Consider the following 15,082-nt stretch of genomic DNA (forward strand, 5'->3'; position numbering starts at 1 on the left):
AAAGTTCTAAAAGATTGGTGGCTACAAAAAACACACGAACATTTTTATTTATTTAACATTTAAGTGTACATACTATCATTTTTAGAAAAGAAGTTATCTAGCGATATTACCCAGTTTACATAATTGTAAAACCTTAGCATAGTTTAAACCATCATGTATGTTATATTTGTGCAATAAACTGAGCCACTAATTCATTTTGAAAACCTTACTAAATGAGTCACCTCAATTCAGTGTTAACAGTCTAAAAATAACTTCATCCAGCTTTACTGTTGTCATTTACAAAAGTCCTCAGATATCACTTCAATTAAAATAAATTTTCCCTTGGTTTGTATTATTTGTAGACATTTTTACTAACCCAGAAAGTAAAAACAGTTTTCCTCCTGAAGCATAAATAGGACTTGGGAATTTTTTGAATTTGAAGACAAAACGCTGCTTTGGATTTTGAGGGCGCATACAATCTGTTTGCAACTCCTTAAATCAACAGTATCAATTTTCCTGAACAAAGACAAGTTTAATTCAAGGACTTTTAGATACAGTTTTGGATGTGTGTATGTGTACCTAATCATTCTGAATCACCTTTAGCCTTAGAATCCAAAGAACTGCCCAGCTCTAATGCATGTAAACCTTATTTTTCCCAGATGTATCTTGTATATGGCACAATCACTTGTCTATCGTATTTAAAGAAAATTAATTTTTGAAAAGTTGGATTAACTCAGAACATTCCAACAATTAACTCAGCTCAAACAACTCAACCTTATGGAAGATTAGGTGGAGGGTTAAGTACCCAAACAGCAATTATTTCATCAGTACAGTACACTATGCTCAGCTAACAACCATAACAAAAGCTATCTTTGATGTAAAGAACCAGGGAATTAGTGTAGAAAATTATTAAAAGGGCAGTGGGAATTACTAAAGGACTTCATGATGGCTTTTGCAATCAAATTTAGTAATCTCTAATTGCTTCATGGTCTGATTGAGGACACAGAGCTGCCACTGACCTAAATATGAAGATACATCTTATCACAGGAAATGGAGAAAATATTTTCAAGGAAAAATATATATATAAATGCTGACAACCATGACTGTCTTAACCATTAGTGAACTGTGTTTATACCTGAAATAGCCATTTGGGAGCTTTTATAATCAGCAGAATTGACAGAAAAATGAACAGGAAAGACTCCATCTATGAGTGATAAAGACATAAGCAAAGTCCTGCCTATGCTCATCCAGGAACAGAAACTTTTGCACTTCAAAAATGATTTTGTTTACAGGTAGTCCTCAATTTACAACTATAATGGAACCTGGAATTTTAATTGTAAGTCATGATGGTTATAAGTTGAGGCACCCACATAACCAGATCCGATTTTACAACATTTTTTTCAGTGCTCTTTAAGCATATGCTGCTTTCATTAAGTGAACACCACGGTCATTAAGCAAATTAATGTAATTTTATGGGTGAAAAGGCTGCAAACTACCAAAAAGCCATAAAGATGAGCTGGTTGCCAGCCACCCAAAAAGTGGTTGTGTGACTGCAGGGTATGTGCAGCCCTGGGAAGTGCTGGAACTGGGTCATATGAAGATTTGGAGAGGATCTATTATAACTTTGATGGTCACTAAGCAAATGGTCATTAAGTGACAACCACCAGTAATGAACTTGCTGGAATGTTGGTAATCATAAGAGGCCAACCTGCAACCAAAAGCAAGTCAGACTGGAAACAAAATGCACCACTGTTTTGAATTATTCAATCCCAGAGGATGCCAAGGATAGTTTTGGAGTGAGTTTAGGCTTCTCTGAAAATATAGAAAATTGTTGCAATGTTGTTCTATGCCACCTATAGAAAAATAGGTTCAATTTTATTAAAAAAAGATTTTAAAAGATTGGCTCAAAAAACCTGAGCACCTTGTAGTCAATAAGAAATCCCAAAAAGCTAAAGCTGGATTTCTTGAATCCAGTAAATTTTGAACATCACAAGAACTGTAATTTGGGCTATATCTGTTATCAAAATATGAGGAGCAAGTGAGACCAAGGTAAAGAGATATGATCGGACAAATCTGGGTTGGGTACAATTTAGAGGGAAAAAATATCAAATTTGTCAATTTGAAGGAATCTTATTTGCAGCCTTGAGAAGGACATGCTATGCAGCCTCAAATGAAAGAGAATCTATTAACACACTATATCCAATTTTGCTGGTCAAAATGAATAGCCTGTTGTGGAGCAGAAAAAAAAAACCCAACATTGAATTGAATCAAACTAAATTCCAATGAATCGGAAAAACTATTTATACAAAGAATTGAGGCCTAAATGAGATGAAAGATTAAAGATACTCTATACAGGTAGTCCTTGACTTAACAATAGTCCATTTAGTGACTGTTCAAAATCACACCGCACTGAAAAAAGTGACCATTTTTATGGCCATTTTTCACCCTTATGACTGTTGCAGCATCCTCAGGGTCATGTGATTAAAATTCAGATGCTTGGCAACTGACTTCATATTTATGACAGCTGCAGTGTCTGAGGATCATATGATCACCTTTTGTGACCTTCTGACAAACAAGTCAATGGGGAAGTCAGATTCACTTATTACAACTGTGTTACTAATTTAACTACAGTGATTCACTTAACAACTGTGTCAAAAAAAAAACATTGTAAAATGGGGTAAAACTCAAAAACTGTCTTGCTTAGCAACAGAAATTTTGGAAAGAAGAAAGTTATTAAGACAGACTTCTTTATTTTTTTTCTGCAGGCTCTATCAGGTTTAATAAAGAAAAGTATTTGAACTTGGACTACTTTTTCAACTGAAGTAACACCAACACTATTTGCCATTAGTGAAGCCAATAAGAGGGAATCAAAGCCATTAATTACAAAAGGATTACAAATTTTGTTTTAAAAGGAGATCTGTTTGTGTGGAAGATGTTGTCAGTTTCAAGATGACCATCAGTTTTTCATTGACCACCATGTCTGCAGGAAAAGAGTAGAAAATAAAAAATTGCACTTATGGAACTGGGAAGGGGTAAAATTACAAGCTGTAAGGAACAGAAATGCCTTAAATCTCAGCATCTGCCATGAGCATATTTCATTCCAAAATAAGCATTCTAAGTTTAGTACACAGCTAGCTTTGGGATTAAATGCAGAAATCCTGAATTCTCCTTGCTTAATCCTTTTGCTAAGTACAAATGATCTTCTGGAAGACCTCAAATTTTTTTTATGTTTCTTAGATCTTAACAAGACATTCTCACTAGAAAAGTTCTTGTTTTTCCTAAAGCATAGTATTGCATCAAGATTGCCGAGTTTATTCAAAAATATGTCTCACACATAGATAGTCCTTTGGAGTAGAAGAAGATACAATATTGTGCAGTTCACTTGGGGACACAGAGGTGGCTCTGCAGTCCCAGTCTGGAATCACAGGCTCTAGCACAATGGGAGTATTAGAAATCCATTGTTATAATAAATGTGGGTCTTATTCTGTGATGCCACTCACAGTTTTCTATCAGTTTTTGGCAGTGCCTATCTTCAAAGCCAGTGAAGGCTCTATAGCAGAAGACTAACTAGTGGGTTCTGTCAGCAGTCACATCTTCTAATTCCCTTAGCCAGTGTCACAATGGCAGAGGATTTCCTTCACAGTCTTTGTAGTACTTGCATGGATTACCAGGAAGTCACTTCCTAGTCTCCAGAACAGAGCAGGTAAAGATATATATAGTGGTCATCCATTCTGACGATGTGTCCCACCCACTGAATTAGGGCTCTGATTATTAGGGACGCAATGCTGGTAGATTTCATACAATCCAAGATCTCCAGGTTGGAGACATAGTCTTGCTAAGGAATACCAAGGTTAGAACAGAGTGTGCATGTGAAATTTCTCCAGTTGTCCAATGCATTGTTGATCCAGAGCCCAGGGTTTACAATCACAGCTCTGTAGATTTTCAGCTTTGTGTAGATATAGATTAGGGGTGTCAAACTGGTGGGCCGTGGGCCGAATGCATCACACGCAGGCCACGCCCACCCCAGCTCCAGGAAGGGGGAAAAATGTCGTGAAACATCACGTGTTGGCAACATGACATTGCGAGTTTGACACCCATGATATAGCTGTAGGGTTGATTGAGCACTTAAAACACAGTTGCCCCAAAATTTGGCTACTCTTATTGATTCTGGGGTAAATTTACTTAACAAAGTCCTATCACTCAAAATGATGCTTTAAGTTGTTTACATTTGTCAGCTGGGTGTTGTTAATTGTGATTTTTTTATTTTACAGGGATGATATTGAGCATGGGTTAGTAAAGCACTTCAGTTCTGTCCAGGGTGCTAGTCAGGTCAAAGAACATAGTAGTATCTGAGAATCAATATCAACTGTAGATCACTATCGTTGCACATAAAAGCTTCTGCACCAGCTGCAGCTTCCAAATACCCTTCAAGAATAGTCCCATTGTAGAAAGCATTTTAGTAATCCAACCAAGAGATGACTAGGGCGTGAGTGGCCATGCACGGGGCATCAGGATCCATATAAGGGTGCAACTGATGCACAACGCAAAGTTGCATAAAGGCCCTCCTGCTCTTTGAACAGAAGTCATGAGTCCAGAGCCATTAGGTAACACTGCAGATGCAATAAGACTGGAAAAATAATAATGTTTTGGTTGGAGTCATTCTTAGCTTTCCTCCCATGGTGCTCTAGCCATCTTTGGTGCATTTTCATGCTCTACAATGGGACTATTTTTGAAGGGTATTTGGAAGCTGCAGTTGGTGCAGAATGCAGTGGCATGCCTAATCCTGGGAGCTCCTAGGGCTGCACATGTAACATTGTTACTACCCAGGGTGCATTGGTTACCAGTTTACTTCTGGATACAATTCAAGGTATTGATTTTTACCTTAAAATCCTAAATGGCATGGGACCTCAGACAAACCCACTCCATTCTTGCCAGTGGAAAAGGCCTGCTACAAAGCCCATCTGCTAATTAAAGTAGGCGGGGTCAAGAAGAAGCATGTTTTCTGCTATGGCCTGATCTCTCCCTCTGAGGTCAAGTCCAGGGATGACAGATTGAAGTCACCCCAAGACCATAAATCTGGGGAACTCGATCAAGATATCTTCCACATTGTCTTCGAATATCTGTAAGGCATTTTGGTCAAGTGCTTTGTAGATCTCAAGAGAAATGCAACCCTATCCTGTAGCTTTATTTGAATTCATCTGTGAATTTCTTGATCTCATCAATAGAGAGTGGCCTGTATCCAAGCAGCTGAAGAGTTTGCTATAAGATGACATGAGGGTCAAATGTAGACAGGCTATTGAATAGGTTGGAAAAATGTTCAGCTCGGCGGTTTTTCAATCCTTCCTGGACTTTGATCAGGCTCAACCCATCAGAGGACAACAAAGGGGGAGCATTCTGATTTAAAAGGACCATAAATTGCTTTTATAGTGCTGAAGAATTGCTAACATGCATGTTATACCTACTAAGTTTTTCTCTGCCACCACTTGTCCTTCATTTCTTACAGTTCCACCTGCAAGGTGAAATTGCAGGTGTTTAAACTTAAACTTTCTTTGAGATAGGTGATGGATCATTCTGCCAGTCTGCATAGGCCTTGTCCTTGAACTGAGGGCTGCTGAGATGGTCTTGGTTTTCATCAAACCAGTCTTGATCAGTCCAGGTTTTCATTTGGAGTATTGTACAGCTGTCACACACACTGTGATAACATCTTTAAACTGTGTCTATTTTTCAAAACAAGTTCCTACAAGCAGTAAATTGCTGGAGAATTTTTCATTAAGTACATCTTAACAACTTTGGACTCGGCCCAGGTCTTGCAGTCTGCTGATACTGCTGTTTATCTTTCAGGCTTTGATACCTTCTCTTGATCCAGCAACATGCAGGCATTTCAGGCTCCAATGATAAGTTTTGCATAATAATAATAATAATAATAATAATAATAATAATAATAATAATAATAATAATAATATACCGCCCATTCTCCCCAAGGACTCAGGGCGGTGTACAGTCAGAATTAAAATACAAATATACAAATATACAATATCCTAGTTAAAATTAATTAAAATCATTAAATAGTTTTGGCTGAATTTTAAAACCCAAAATTAAAACCCAATTTAAAATCATTCAATTTGACAGCCCTGCATGTCAGAACAGTAGGGTCTTGAGGGCACAGCGAAAAACCCGGAGGTCAGAGATGTTACTAATATCCGGGGGCAATTCATTCCAGAGGGCAGGAGCTCCCACAGAGAAGGCTTGATTTGTTTTTCTTGATTCTTGACTGATAAGGAGATAATCTGGCCACAATTAGCTGGCCAGATATTGTGGGGCAGGCAATGTTTAGGGAACCTCTTCTAACCCTTTCTTCATGTGAGGATAGACAGCGCTATCCTGAAAAGGGCTGCCCAATTACCCTGGATGCTGTTGGATATCTCTGCTGCCCCAGGTATGAAGATGAACAGCCAATGGTCCAAAAGCCACCCATGTGCAAGTTTGTGACTACAAGTACCAGTGGTCAGCTGCACTTGTTGCACACACACACACACACACACACACACCACTGCTGCAGGACTCAATAAATTAGGTTTGGAACTGAGGTGAACTGCAGATATGCAGATGGATTGTACATGAAGATGAATTGCACAACATAAATCTTTATATGATGGTGTTTTAAGTCAGCCACTGCACAGGAGAAGTCCCACTCTCTTGGCAGAAAAGAACTTAATCCAGTGGCATGGACAACCATTGTGGATGATGACCTCTCCTGCTGCATTGGATGATCATGACATCTAAATGTTTGTCATGTTCTTAGTTCTCCACAACACCTGCTGGGCCTGCTTTCTTGCTCGTTGGATTGTAGATCAGTCTCCTTGGCTCAATCTCCCAGGGTCAGGGTTTTCATATTGGGATAGACAAATCCCTTAATTTACCAAGAGCTGAAGTCCTGTCAGCTACCCTCACCTGATTTAGCCTATCTGCTGAGATATTTTCTCATAGTGTGAATGCTCTGTATGTTATAGCTACTTGGAAACACAGGTGAGACCCGAGCACCAAAAAGATTATTTCAATGAAAAGAAACTGAATTATATTAGATAGAGCAGAAATGATTGTGCAAATCAGATTAATAAAATTTAGTGTGTAAACTAATAAATTTAGAGATGCTTGTTCCAGCGCACACACCACGGCAAACCAAAAGTCTAAAAAATGCCATCTCAAGCAGCGCTGTCAAAGACCGGCCCCGAAACTGGCGCAGCAACGCAAAGCAGCTTGAAATATTTTAAAGCGGCTCACACGGCTCCAAAAGCCGCAGGGGCAACAATAGCATGATCCCAGCACTCCCATGGGTCAGCGGCTGTGCCAGCACGTTCCCACTGATCCCAGCCCAAGGCTTTTCAGGCTGGCAGCATTGCCAGAAGAACTGGATCAGCCAGCACGACCGGTTACATGGAGCTAAACTCTGGCAGTGGGAACACAGGGTGAGAGCTCCTGCTGCTTCCTCAAACCTCCAATAGCCTAAAATGTATGGAAGAAACCTGTTCCCTAGAAGAAGTCCAAGAATGGTTTCACTGATGTTTTCCAGACTGTCCAAAATGTCTCTCTTCAGCAAGACTGAGTTGAAAACTGAGCCAGAGAAAAAGGCACCTGGGCATGGCTTCAATTTATCTCTCAATCTCTGGGCAGAAAGGACATCATTGAACCCATTCTTAGACCCTCCCACTATCACACTGGAGAAAGATTATTTCAATGAAAAGAAACTGAATTATATTAAATAGAGCAGAAATGATTGTGCAAATCAAATTAATAAAATTTAGTTTGTAAGCTAATAAATTTAGAGATGCTTGCTCAAAAGCAAACTCACTGTAATTATCTTTTCAAATTCATTTTGGATTAAATAACAAAGAGCTTTGAAATGAATATATAAATGGCACTTAATACAGGTAATATTAAAATAGTAAATGTTTGATATACTTCATTTTAATGAATTTCACTTGATATACTTCATTTTAATGAGTTCACATTCAATTGCAAAAGTTGTCTGTACACTATATGCTTCTGTGAATGTATTATATGCCATTTGCTATTTTAAATGAGTAAAATGATTAAAATCCCCATGCATAAAGCCTCATGCACATCTAACAGTTTTCTTCCGCATCATTAATTTGTAAACTCAAGGATTTATTGCTTGTATGTTCAACAATGCTTGCTGATTGTTTAAAAATTTGTGGCAATTTGTTCCTCTCTATACAGGTGGTTTCAGTAACCTACTACTACTGAACTCTAGGAGACAATTCTACATATAACTAGTGATTAAACACCCAAAATTGCAAAACATTAAATTTTATTATCCATTTTTAATATGAAAAAATAATTTGACTCATAAAATCTTATTTTTTTCATGGATGCTCACACAGAAGTTGCTTGCTACTGGAAAAAGTGCATTCTAATAATGAATAGCTAAACAGAACAGGAAATTGCATTATCTAAAACTCTAAAAAAAATGAGTGCTTGGCAACTGGCTTGCATTTTCAATGGTCGAGGTATGCTGCGGACACACAGAGCCAGTGTGGTGCAGTGGTTAGAATGCAGTACTGCAGGGTAACTCATTGCTCACTTCAGTAGTTTGATTCTGAATGGCTCAAGGTCGACTCAGCCTTCCATCCTTCCGTGGTTGGTAAAATGGGGACCCAGATTGTTGGGGTCAACATGCTGACTCTGTAAACTGCTTAGAGAGGGCTGTAAAACACTATGAAGTGGTATCAGTCTTGCTATAATCATAATTTGTTATCTTTCCTGCTGGTTTCACACAAGCAAAATCAATGCAGAAGCAGTCAGGAGGTTGCATGTCATTCCAGTAAGTTGTTCCTCCTTCCACCACTTTTTCTCTCAAGGAGCCCACAGGAGGCAGAGCGAGTGTGGGCCCAGGCCATAGCACCTACACTCTCCACCGGCTGCAGCTGCACTGCAGCACATACATCCTGCCCACCTGCACTCTGTGGAAGTCACCTGCCTGCCAGCCAGCTTGTGAATCATCTAATAAATGTTTGTTGGGTCCGGGATTTGCAACTTCTTGTCAATTTCCCCGTTGATTTGCTTGTTGGAAGCCATCAGGAAGTTGCAAGTCATGGTCATGTGAGGACTTGCTTAAGGACCTGTGGTTCTCGCTTAACAATGGCAGCCGGGAATGCCATCACTAATTGATACAGTCCTATGACATCACATTCTCCTCCCTGGTTGGGAACGGCAGGCAGCGCGGGTAAACTCAGTCAGTAGACCAATCAGGACCGGGTCTGCAATGACGTTTAGCCCCGCCCTTCCTGCTGCTCTCTTCAGTTTATCGACTCGGTCGACCTGGACGGTTTAGTCTCCTGCTGTTCTTCACAAAAAAAAAAAAAAAAAAGAGTAAAACAAACAAACAGCTCTTTTAAGAGCTATCTGGGCGATCGAGAGGCCTTTCGGCTTGGAATCTCCTCCTGTTCCCTGGACGGCTCCTAGCGTCAATCAGGTTGCCGGCTGGCTCCTTATCAGGCTGGGCCCACGAGTTCGCTCCGGAGCCCTGTCCTGCAACGCGCTCGCCCCCTCTCGCCCTTGCTGACGTTTTCGCTGCTATTTATCAAGCCTTTGCTTAGCAGCTTTTGGCGAGCCTCCTGGCGCTTCGAATTTTCGCAGATTTGTCGTGTGTGGTGCGCAGTGAGTACTGGGGCCTTCCCTCCATTTTCTCCTTCGCGCCAAAACTTGAATTGCAAGATGGCGGACTCCCGTTCATCCAGAGCTGGCCGTGGGACTGTCCCTAATAATTCAAGGAAGCGCCATAACAGCGATCCTGGGGAGGGCACTTCAGGGCTTCAGAAGAGCCATAAAAAGCCCCATAAATCATCTCAGCTTAAGAAGGATGAACAGCGTAGGCACAGAGCGTTGGAACGGGCCGTTCAGAAAGCGCAGCTGCAGGCCGCCAAGGAGATTGTTGTTCAAACCCCTCAGGCCTCTACTCTGGATGCTAATTCCCAGGCTGCCCTTATTCATGTTCAACCCCAGGCCACGCACAGATCTTCCCTTTCACCGGATCGCCTTGAAATGGGGGCTTCTCCCTCTTCCAGTGCAGCGGCCATTCTGTTTGCCACCCTACCCCAGGAGGGTCTCTCTCATGAATCCACCATTCAAGCTCCATTACCTGCTGTTTCTTCTGTCTGCCAGCCCCCCCTCCCCCCCCCTCCCCCCCCATCTTCTGTCCTTCCACCACCTCCCCTCCCTGCTACCTTGGACTCCTTGCCTTCTTCTATTTCTCCTGCCCTGGCTTCTCTTATATCATCAGCTATACGCCAGGGGATCTCTGAGGGCCTCAACCAGCGTGCGGAATCGGAGGTGGCAGACTACGCCAGTCAAGTCAGTGGTTTTTCCCACAGGGGAGCAGCTTCTCCCCACCTGGACAGACCTTGCTCTCCAGCTTCTGCTAGCCAGGCCTCTCTGTCCGCTGAGGACCTTGCCCTGGACCAAGAATGGTCTGATGATGAGGGTCTGGAGCCCGATCAACCAGCTTTCGTTGGCCTTTTCAAACCCCACCTATTCCGCTCCTTGCTCTTTAAGGCCCTATCTGTCACCAAAATGTTGCCTGCTCCCACTTCCCAGGGAGCGGCTTCCTCCTCTGATGACCCATCTGCTTCTCTCTTTTCAGAACAACCTAGCAGAGTGGATACCTTGCCTGCACCGAAATTATTCACGGATGTGGTAAAGAGACAATGGGCCTCTCCGGGCACTGGCCCCTTGCCCAATTCTCAGGACAAAAAGCTCTATGCTATTCCTACTGACTTTTCTGACTTGTTGCAGGTGCCGGTTGTGGATGCTCCTGTTGTGGCCTTAGCCTCCTCTTCCCATCTTGCTGGCCCCCCTGAGGAGTCATTGCGTCCTGAGGATAAACGTGCCGAGCGGACTCTGATCAAAAATCATCAAGCTTCTGCATGGGCGGTAAGAACCGCTTCGGCGGCATCATTCTTCAACAGGGCATCCATTTTGTGGTTGAAGCAGCTGCAGGACCGCCTCCCGGCCTCTGACACACGCTCCCACCAAGACATTAATAAAATTCTGGCCGCAATGGAATTTTCGGCTGACGCCACCCTCAACACGGCTCGCTTTTCAGCCAAGGCCATGGGGTCTTCCGTCTCCTCCAGGAGGCTCCTCTGGCTCCGCCATTGGCAGGCTGATGCCAGGAGTAAATGGCGTCTGGCAGCTTCTCCTTACGAGGGTAGGTCCCTCTTTGGCTCCGCCCTCGACCCTATTTTGGTGGAAACCAGGGATCACAAGAAAATTTTTCCAGTTGTTTCCCGTAGATCGGATTTTCGTCAACAGCCTTATTATCGGGCCCAGTCCTTTCGTCCATCTGACAGCGGCACCTCCTACAACCGCTCCTCGCGCAGCTTCCCCTCCAGAGGGATGCAGAACCAGGACTTTCAGGTCAGATCCCATCCCAGATTCCCCCCGAGACGGTTTCCCCGCGGCGGCAGAGGCCGCCCCTTCCGCAAATCTCGTTAAAGGAATTCCAGACTACTTGGTAGGGGGCCGTCTTTCCTTTTTTTCCAGTTCCTGGGACGCCACTACCTCTGATCTTTGGGTTTGTTCTACTGTTCGGGAGGGTCTTCGTTTGGAGTTTAGTTCACCTCCTCCTCGGGTTTTCGTCCCCTGTTCTCTCTCTCGCGATCCTCCTTCCCGTGCCCGTATGGAGGCTGCTGTTGCTCACCTTCTTAAAATTAAAGCCATCGAGCCCGTTCCTCCATCAGAACGCAGGTCCGGTTTTTACTCTCGCCTCTTTCTTGTCCCCAAATCCTCGGGGGGCTGGCGGGCCATACTGGACCTGAAATCTTTGAACCGGTTCATAAAATACCGCCGGTTCAAAATGCACTCCCTTCACACCATCTTGGAGTGCATTCGTGAAGGTGATTTCCTTGCCTCGGTCGACCTGACCGAGGCCTATTTGCATGTCCCCATTTTTCCACCCCACCGTAAATTTCTCCGTTTTTACTTTAGGGGCTCTCACTATCAATATAGGGCTCTCCCTTTCGGCCTTTCCTCTGCGCCCAGAGTCTTCACTAAATTGATGGCGGCCCTTGTCGCTCATATTCGGTCCCTTCCCATTCGTATTTTATTTTACTTGGATGACATTCTCATCCTTTCCTCCTCCCTTCCCGGGGCTCAGCAGGATGTCTCTACTTCTATCCGTTTATTTCAAGCTCATGGTTTCCTAATCAATTGGGCCAAGAGTTCTCTAACGCCTTCGACCCGTCTCCAGCATTTAGGGGCTGTCATCGACACGGTGTCATCCATGGTGTTTCTTTCCCCGGCGCGTCAGGTCAGCTTATCTGACCTGGCTTCTCAATGTCTGGACGGCCGGCCCATGTCTGTTCTTGCTCTCTCCCGTCTTCTGGGGAAAATGGTGTCCTCCTTCGACATCGTCCCCTGGTCCCGCTTACATAGCAGGCGCCTCCAATGGTTCCTTCTTCCCTTTCAGCGTTCTCTATCTGTTTCCTCGTTGCGCAAAGTCTCCCTTCCTTCGAAGGTTTTGGACTCTCTAAAATGGTGGTCTTCTTCGGCTATTGCCAATGGCACCCTGTTTCGAGAACCTCATCGGTCTATTCTTACGACTGATGCGAGCCTTTCCGGCTGGGGGGCGCACTTAGATTCCCATATGGTTCAGGGCCTTTGGACCGAAGCGGAAAAGGACTCCTCTATTAATTTTCTGGAATTACGGGCGATTTTCCTCGCCTTACGTCATTTCCTTCCCCTTCTTCAGGGCAAGCACGTTCTTGTGTTAACCGATAATGTTTCCGCCAAGGCCCACGTTAACAGGCAGGGTGGCACCCGCTCTAGATCCCTCTTTCACGAATCCTTACAACTCGGCCTCTGGGCCGAGACTCACTTGGCCTCTCTGACGGCTTCTCACATTTCTGGCAAATCTAACGTTCAGGCTGATTCTCTTAGCCGCAATTGGGTGGACCATTCTGAATGGCAGCTTCACCCTGACCTCTTTCTGGACCTTTCTCACCGCTTTGGCCTTCCCGAGGTTGACTTGTTCGCTTCCCACTCCAACCATCAGGTCCCTCGTTTCCTTTCCAGATTCCCGTCACCAGGAGCAGAGGCGGTGGATGCCCTTCGCTCTCCCTGGCCCCGGGGGGTGCTTCTTTATGCCTTCCCCCCCCTACCTCTCATCGCACGGGTCCTCAGGAAACTCCTACAGGAGAAGTCGGAGCTGATCCTCATAGCTCCTCATTGGCCTCGCCGGCCCTGGTTTTCGGACCTGGTCTCCCTGTCCACGGCCAGTCCATGGCGAATACCGGACGAGCGAATTTGCCTTCTGCAGGGGGCTCTGGTCCACCCAGAGCCCCAATGGCTACAGTTAACCGCCTGGAGACTGAGCGGGGATTCTTGACGAGGGCCAACATCCCCCCTGCCGCCATCAAAACCATCCAGGCGGCGCGGCGCCCCTCCACAGCTCGTATCTACGAGTCTACCTGGCGCTCCTTTTCATCATGGTGCTCGGCCCGCCAGGTTTGTCCGACTTCGCCCTCGGTTGAGCACGTCATCGGTTTTCTCCAGGAAGGCTTCGACTCTGGCCTTGCCCCTTCTACCCTGAGGCGGCAGGTAGCGGCCTTGGCTTCCATCTCCGCATGTGCTTCTCTGACAACTGTTACCAAGGATCCTCTGATCCGCCAATTTCTGCGGGGCGCTTCCAACTTGAGCCCCCCGGTCATTCACCGTTTCCCTACCTGGGATCTCTCAAAGGTCTTGTCCTCTCTCACTCAATCGCCCTTCGAACCTCTCCGGACGACTTCCCTGAAATTTCTCTCCTTTAAAGTTTCGTTTTTGGTGGCGATTACATCCGCTCGTCGCATTTCCGAACTGGCCGCCTTGTCGATCCGACAAGACTTATGTGTTTTCCATCACGACAAGGTGGTCCTCCGTTTGGACCCCACGTTCCTTCCCAAAGTGAATTCTGTATACCATCGATCACAGGAGGTCGCCTTGCCCAATTTTTGCCCTCGCCCGTCTCACCGGCTCGAGGAACAGTGGCACAAGCTCGACGTCCGTAGGGCTTTGCGGATATACCTTTCTCGTTCTGCCTCCTTTCGCAAAACCGAGGCTTTATTCGTCTCGTTCCAACCTACCACGATGGGGATCAAGGTGTCTGCTCCGACCTTGGGCCGATGGATCCGGGCCACAATTGCCTTCTCTTATGAGTCACAGTCGCTTGCGGTCCCCAACAGGGTGACTGCACATTCCACCAGGAGTGCAGCCACCTCCGCGGCTTGGGCTACTCAAGCGTCCTTGGAAGAAGTCTGCAAAGCGGCGACTTGGTCTACCCCGACACCTTTTATTAGACACTACCGTCTGGATGCCTACGCGTCAGCTGATGCGGCGTTCGGCAGACGGGTCCTCCAACGGGTCCATGTTTCCTGATCTGCGGCTCGCCCGAGTACTGCCCTCCCGTTGGACATCAAGCTTTGGTATGTCCCGCGCTGCCTGCCGTTCCCAACCAGGGAGGAGAAAGGGCGTTGGTCCTACCTGATACGCCCGTTCTCTCCCGCGGGAGGGAACGGCAGGCAGCCCCCTCCCTATTGGGGCTGCGCCTTCGGGTGTCGGGGTGGGGTGGGTCGTACTCACCTTTCCTTTCTATCAGCAGGAGACACGCAACAGTCTGCAGTGATTACCTCGCCGATAAACTGAAGAGAGCAGCAGGAAGGGCGGGGCTAAACGTCATTGCAGACCCGGTCCTGATTGGTCTACTGACTGAGTTTACCCGCGCTGCCTGCCGTTCCCTCCCGCGGGAGAGAACGGGCGTATCAGGTAGGACCAACGCCCTTTTTATGACATTATTTAGCAATGGAAATTCCAACCCCGATTGCCATTGTAACCTGAAGAATACCTGTAGATAATAAATTCTCCCTCTTACTTCAATCCTGAAGAGAGTACTTTTTCAATTGGAGATACCATTTCAAAATAAGTGCTCCTTCGGGATGACCCAGTAGCATAGCATTCAATGAAGTACTATAAAGTTATTTCATCCATCTCTTGAAACTTCACTCAACTTGGCAAGCAAAATATTTTAGAGCGATTTCTTCTCCTATGT

The 15,082-nt window shown here is 45.0% G+C and overlaps 2 protein-coding genes across 18 annotated transcripts in view; one reads left to right on the plus strand and one right to left on the minus strand.

Annotated features, from left to right (window-relative positions):
- Positions 1-15,082, minus strand: part of GPHN (gephyrin) — a 243,729-nt gene that overhangs the window by 173,982 nt on the left and 54,665 nt on the right. The window lies entirely within an intron of this gene.
- On the plus strand, positions 13,164-14,794 carry LOC148116448 (uncharacterized). The gene is made up of 2 exons (XM_087876399.1): positions 13,164-14,459; positions 14,636-14,794. Exon 1 carries the CDS (start codon positions 13,279-13,281, stop codon positions 14,410-14,412), a length of 1,134 nt encoding a protein of 377 aa, XP_087732525.1. The 5' UTR covers positions 13,164-13,278; the 3' UTR covers positions 14,413-14,459; positions 14,636-14,794.

This window comes from Pantherophis guttatus, chromosome 1 (genome assembly GCF_059756535.1).
Source record: "Pantherophis guttatus breed Tessera chromosome 1, ASM5975653v1, whole genome shotgun sequence".
NCBI lineage: Eukaryota > Metazoa > Chordata > Lepidosauria > Squamata > Colubridae > Pantherophis > Pantherophis guttatus.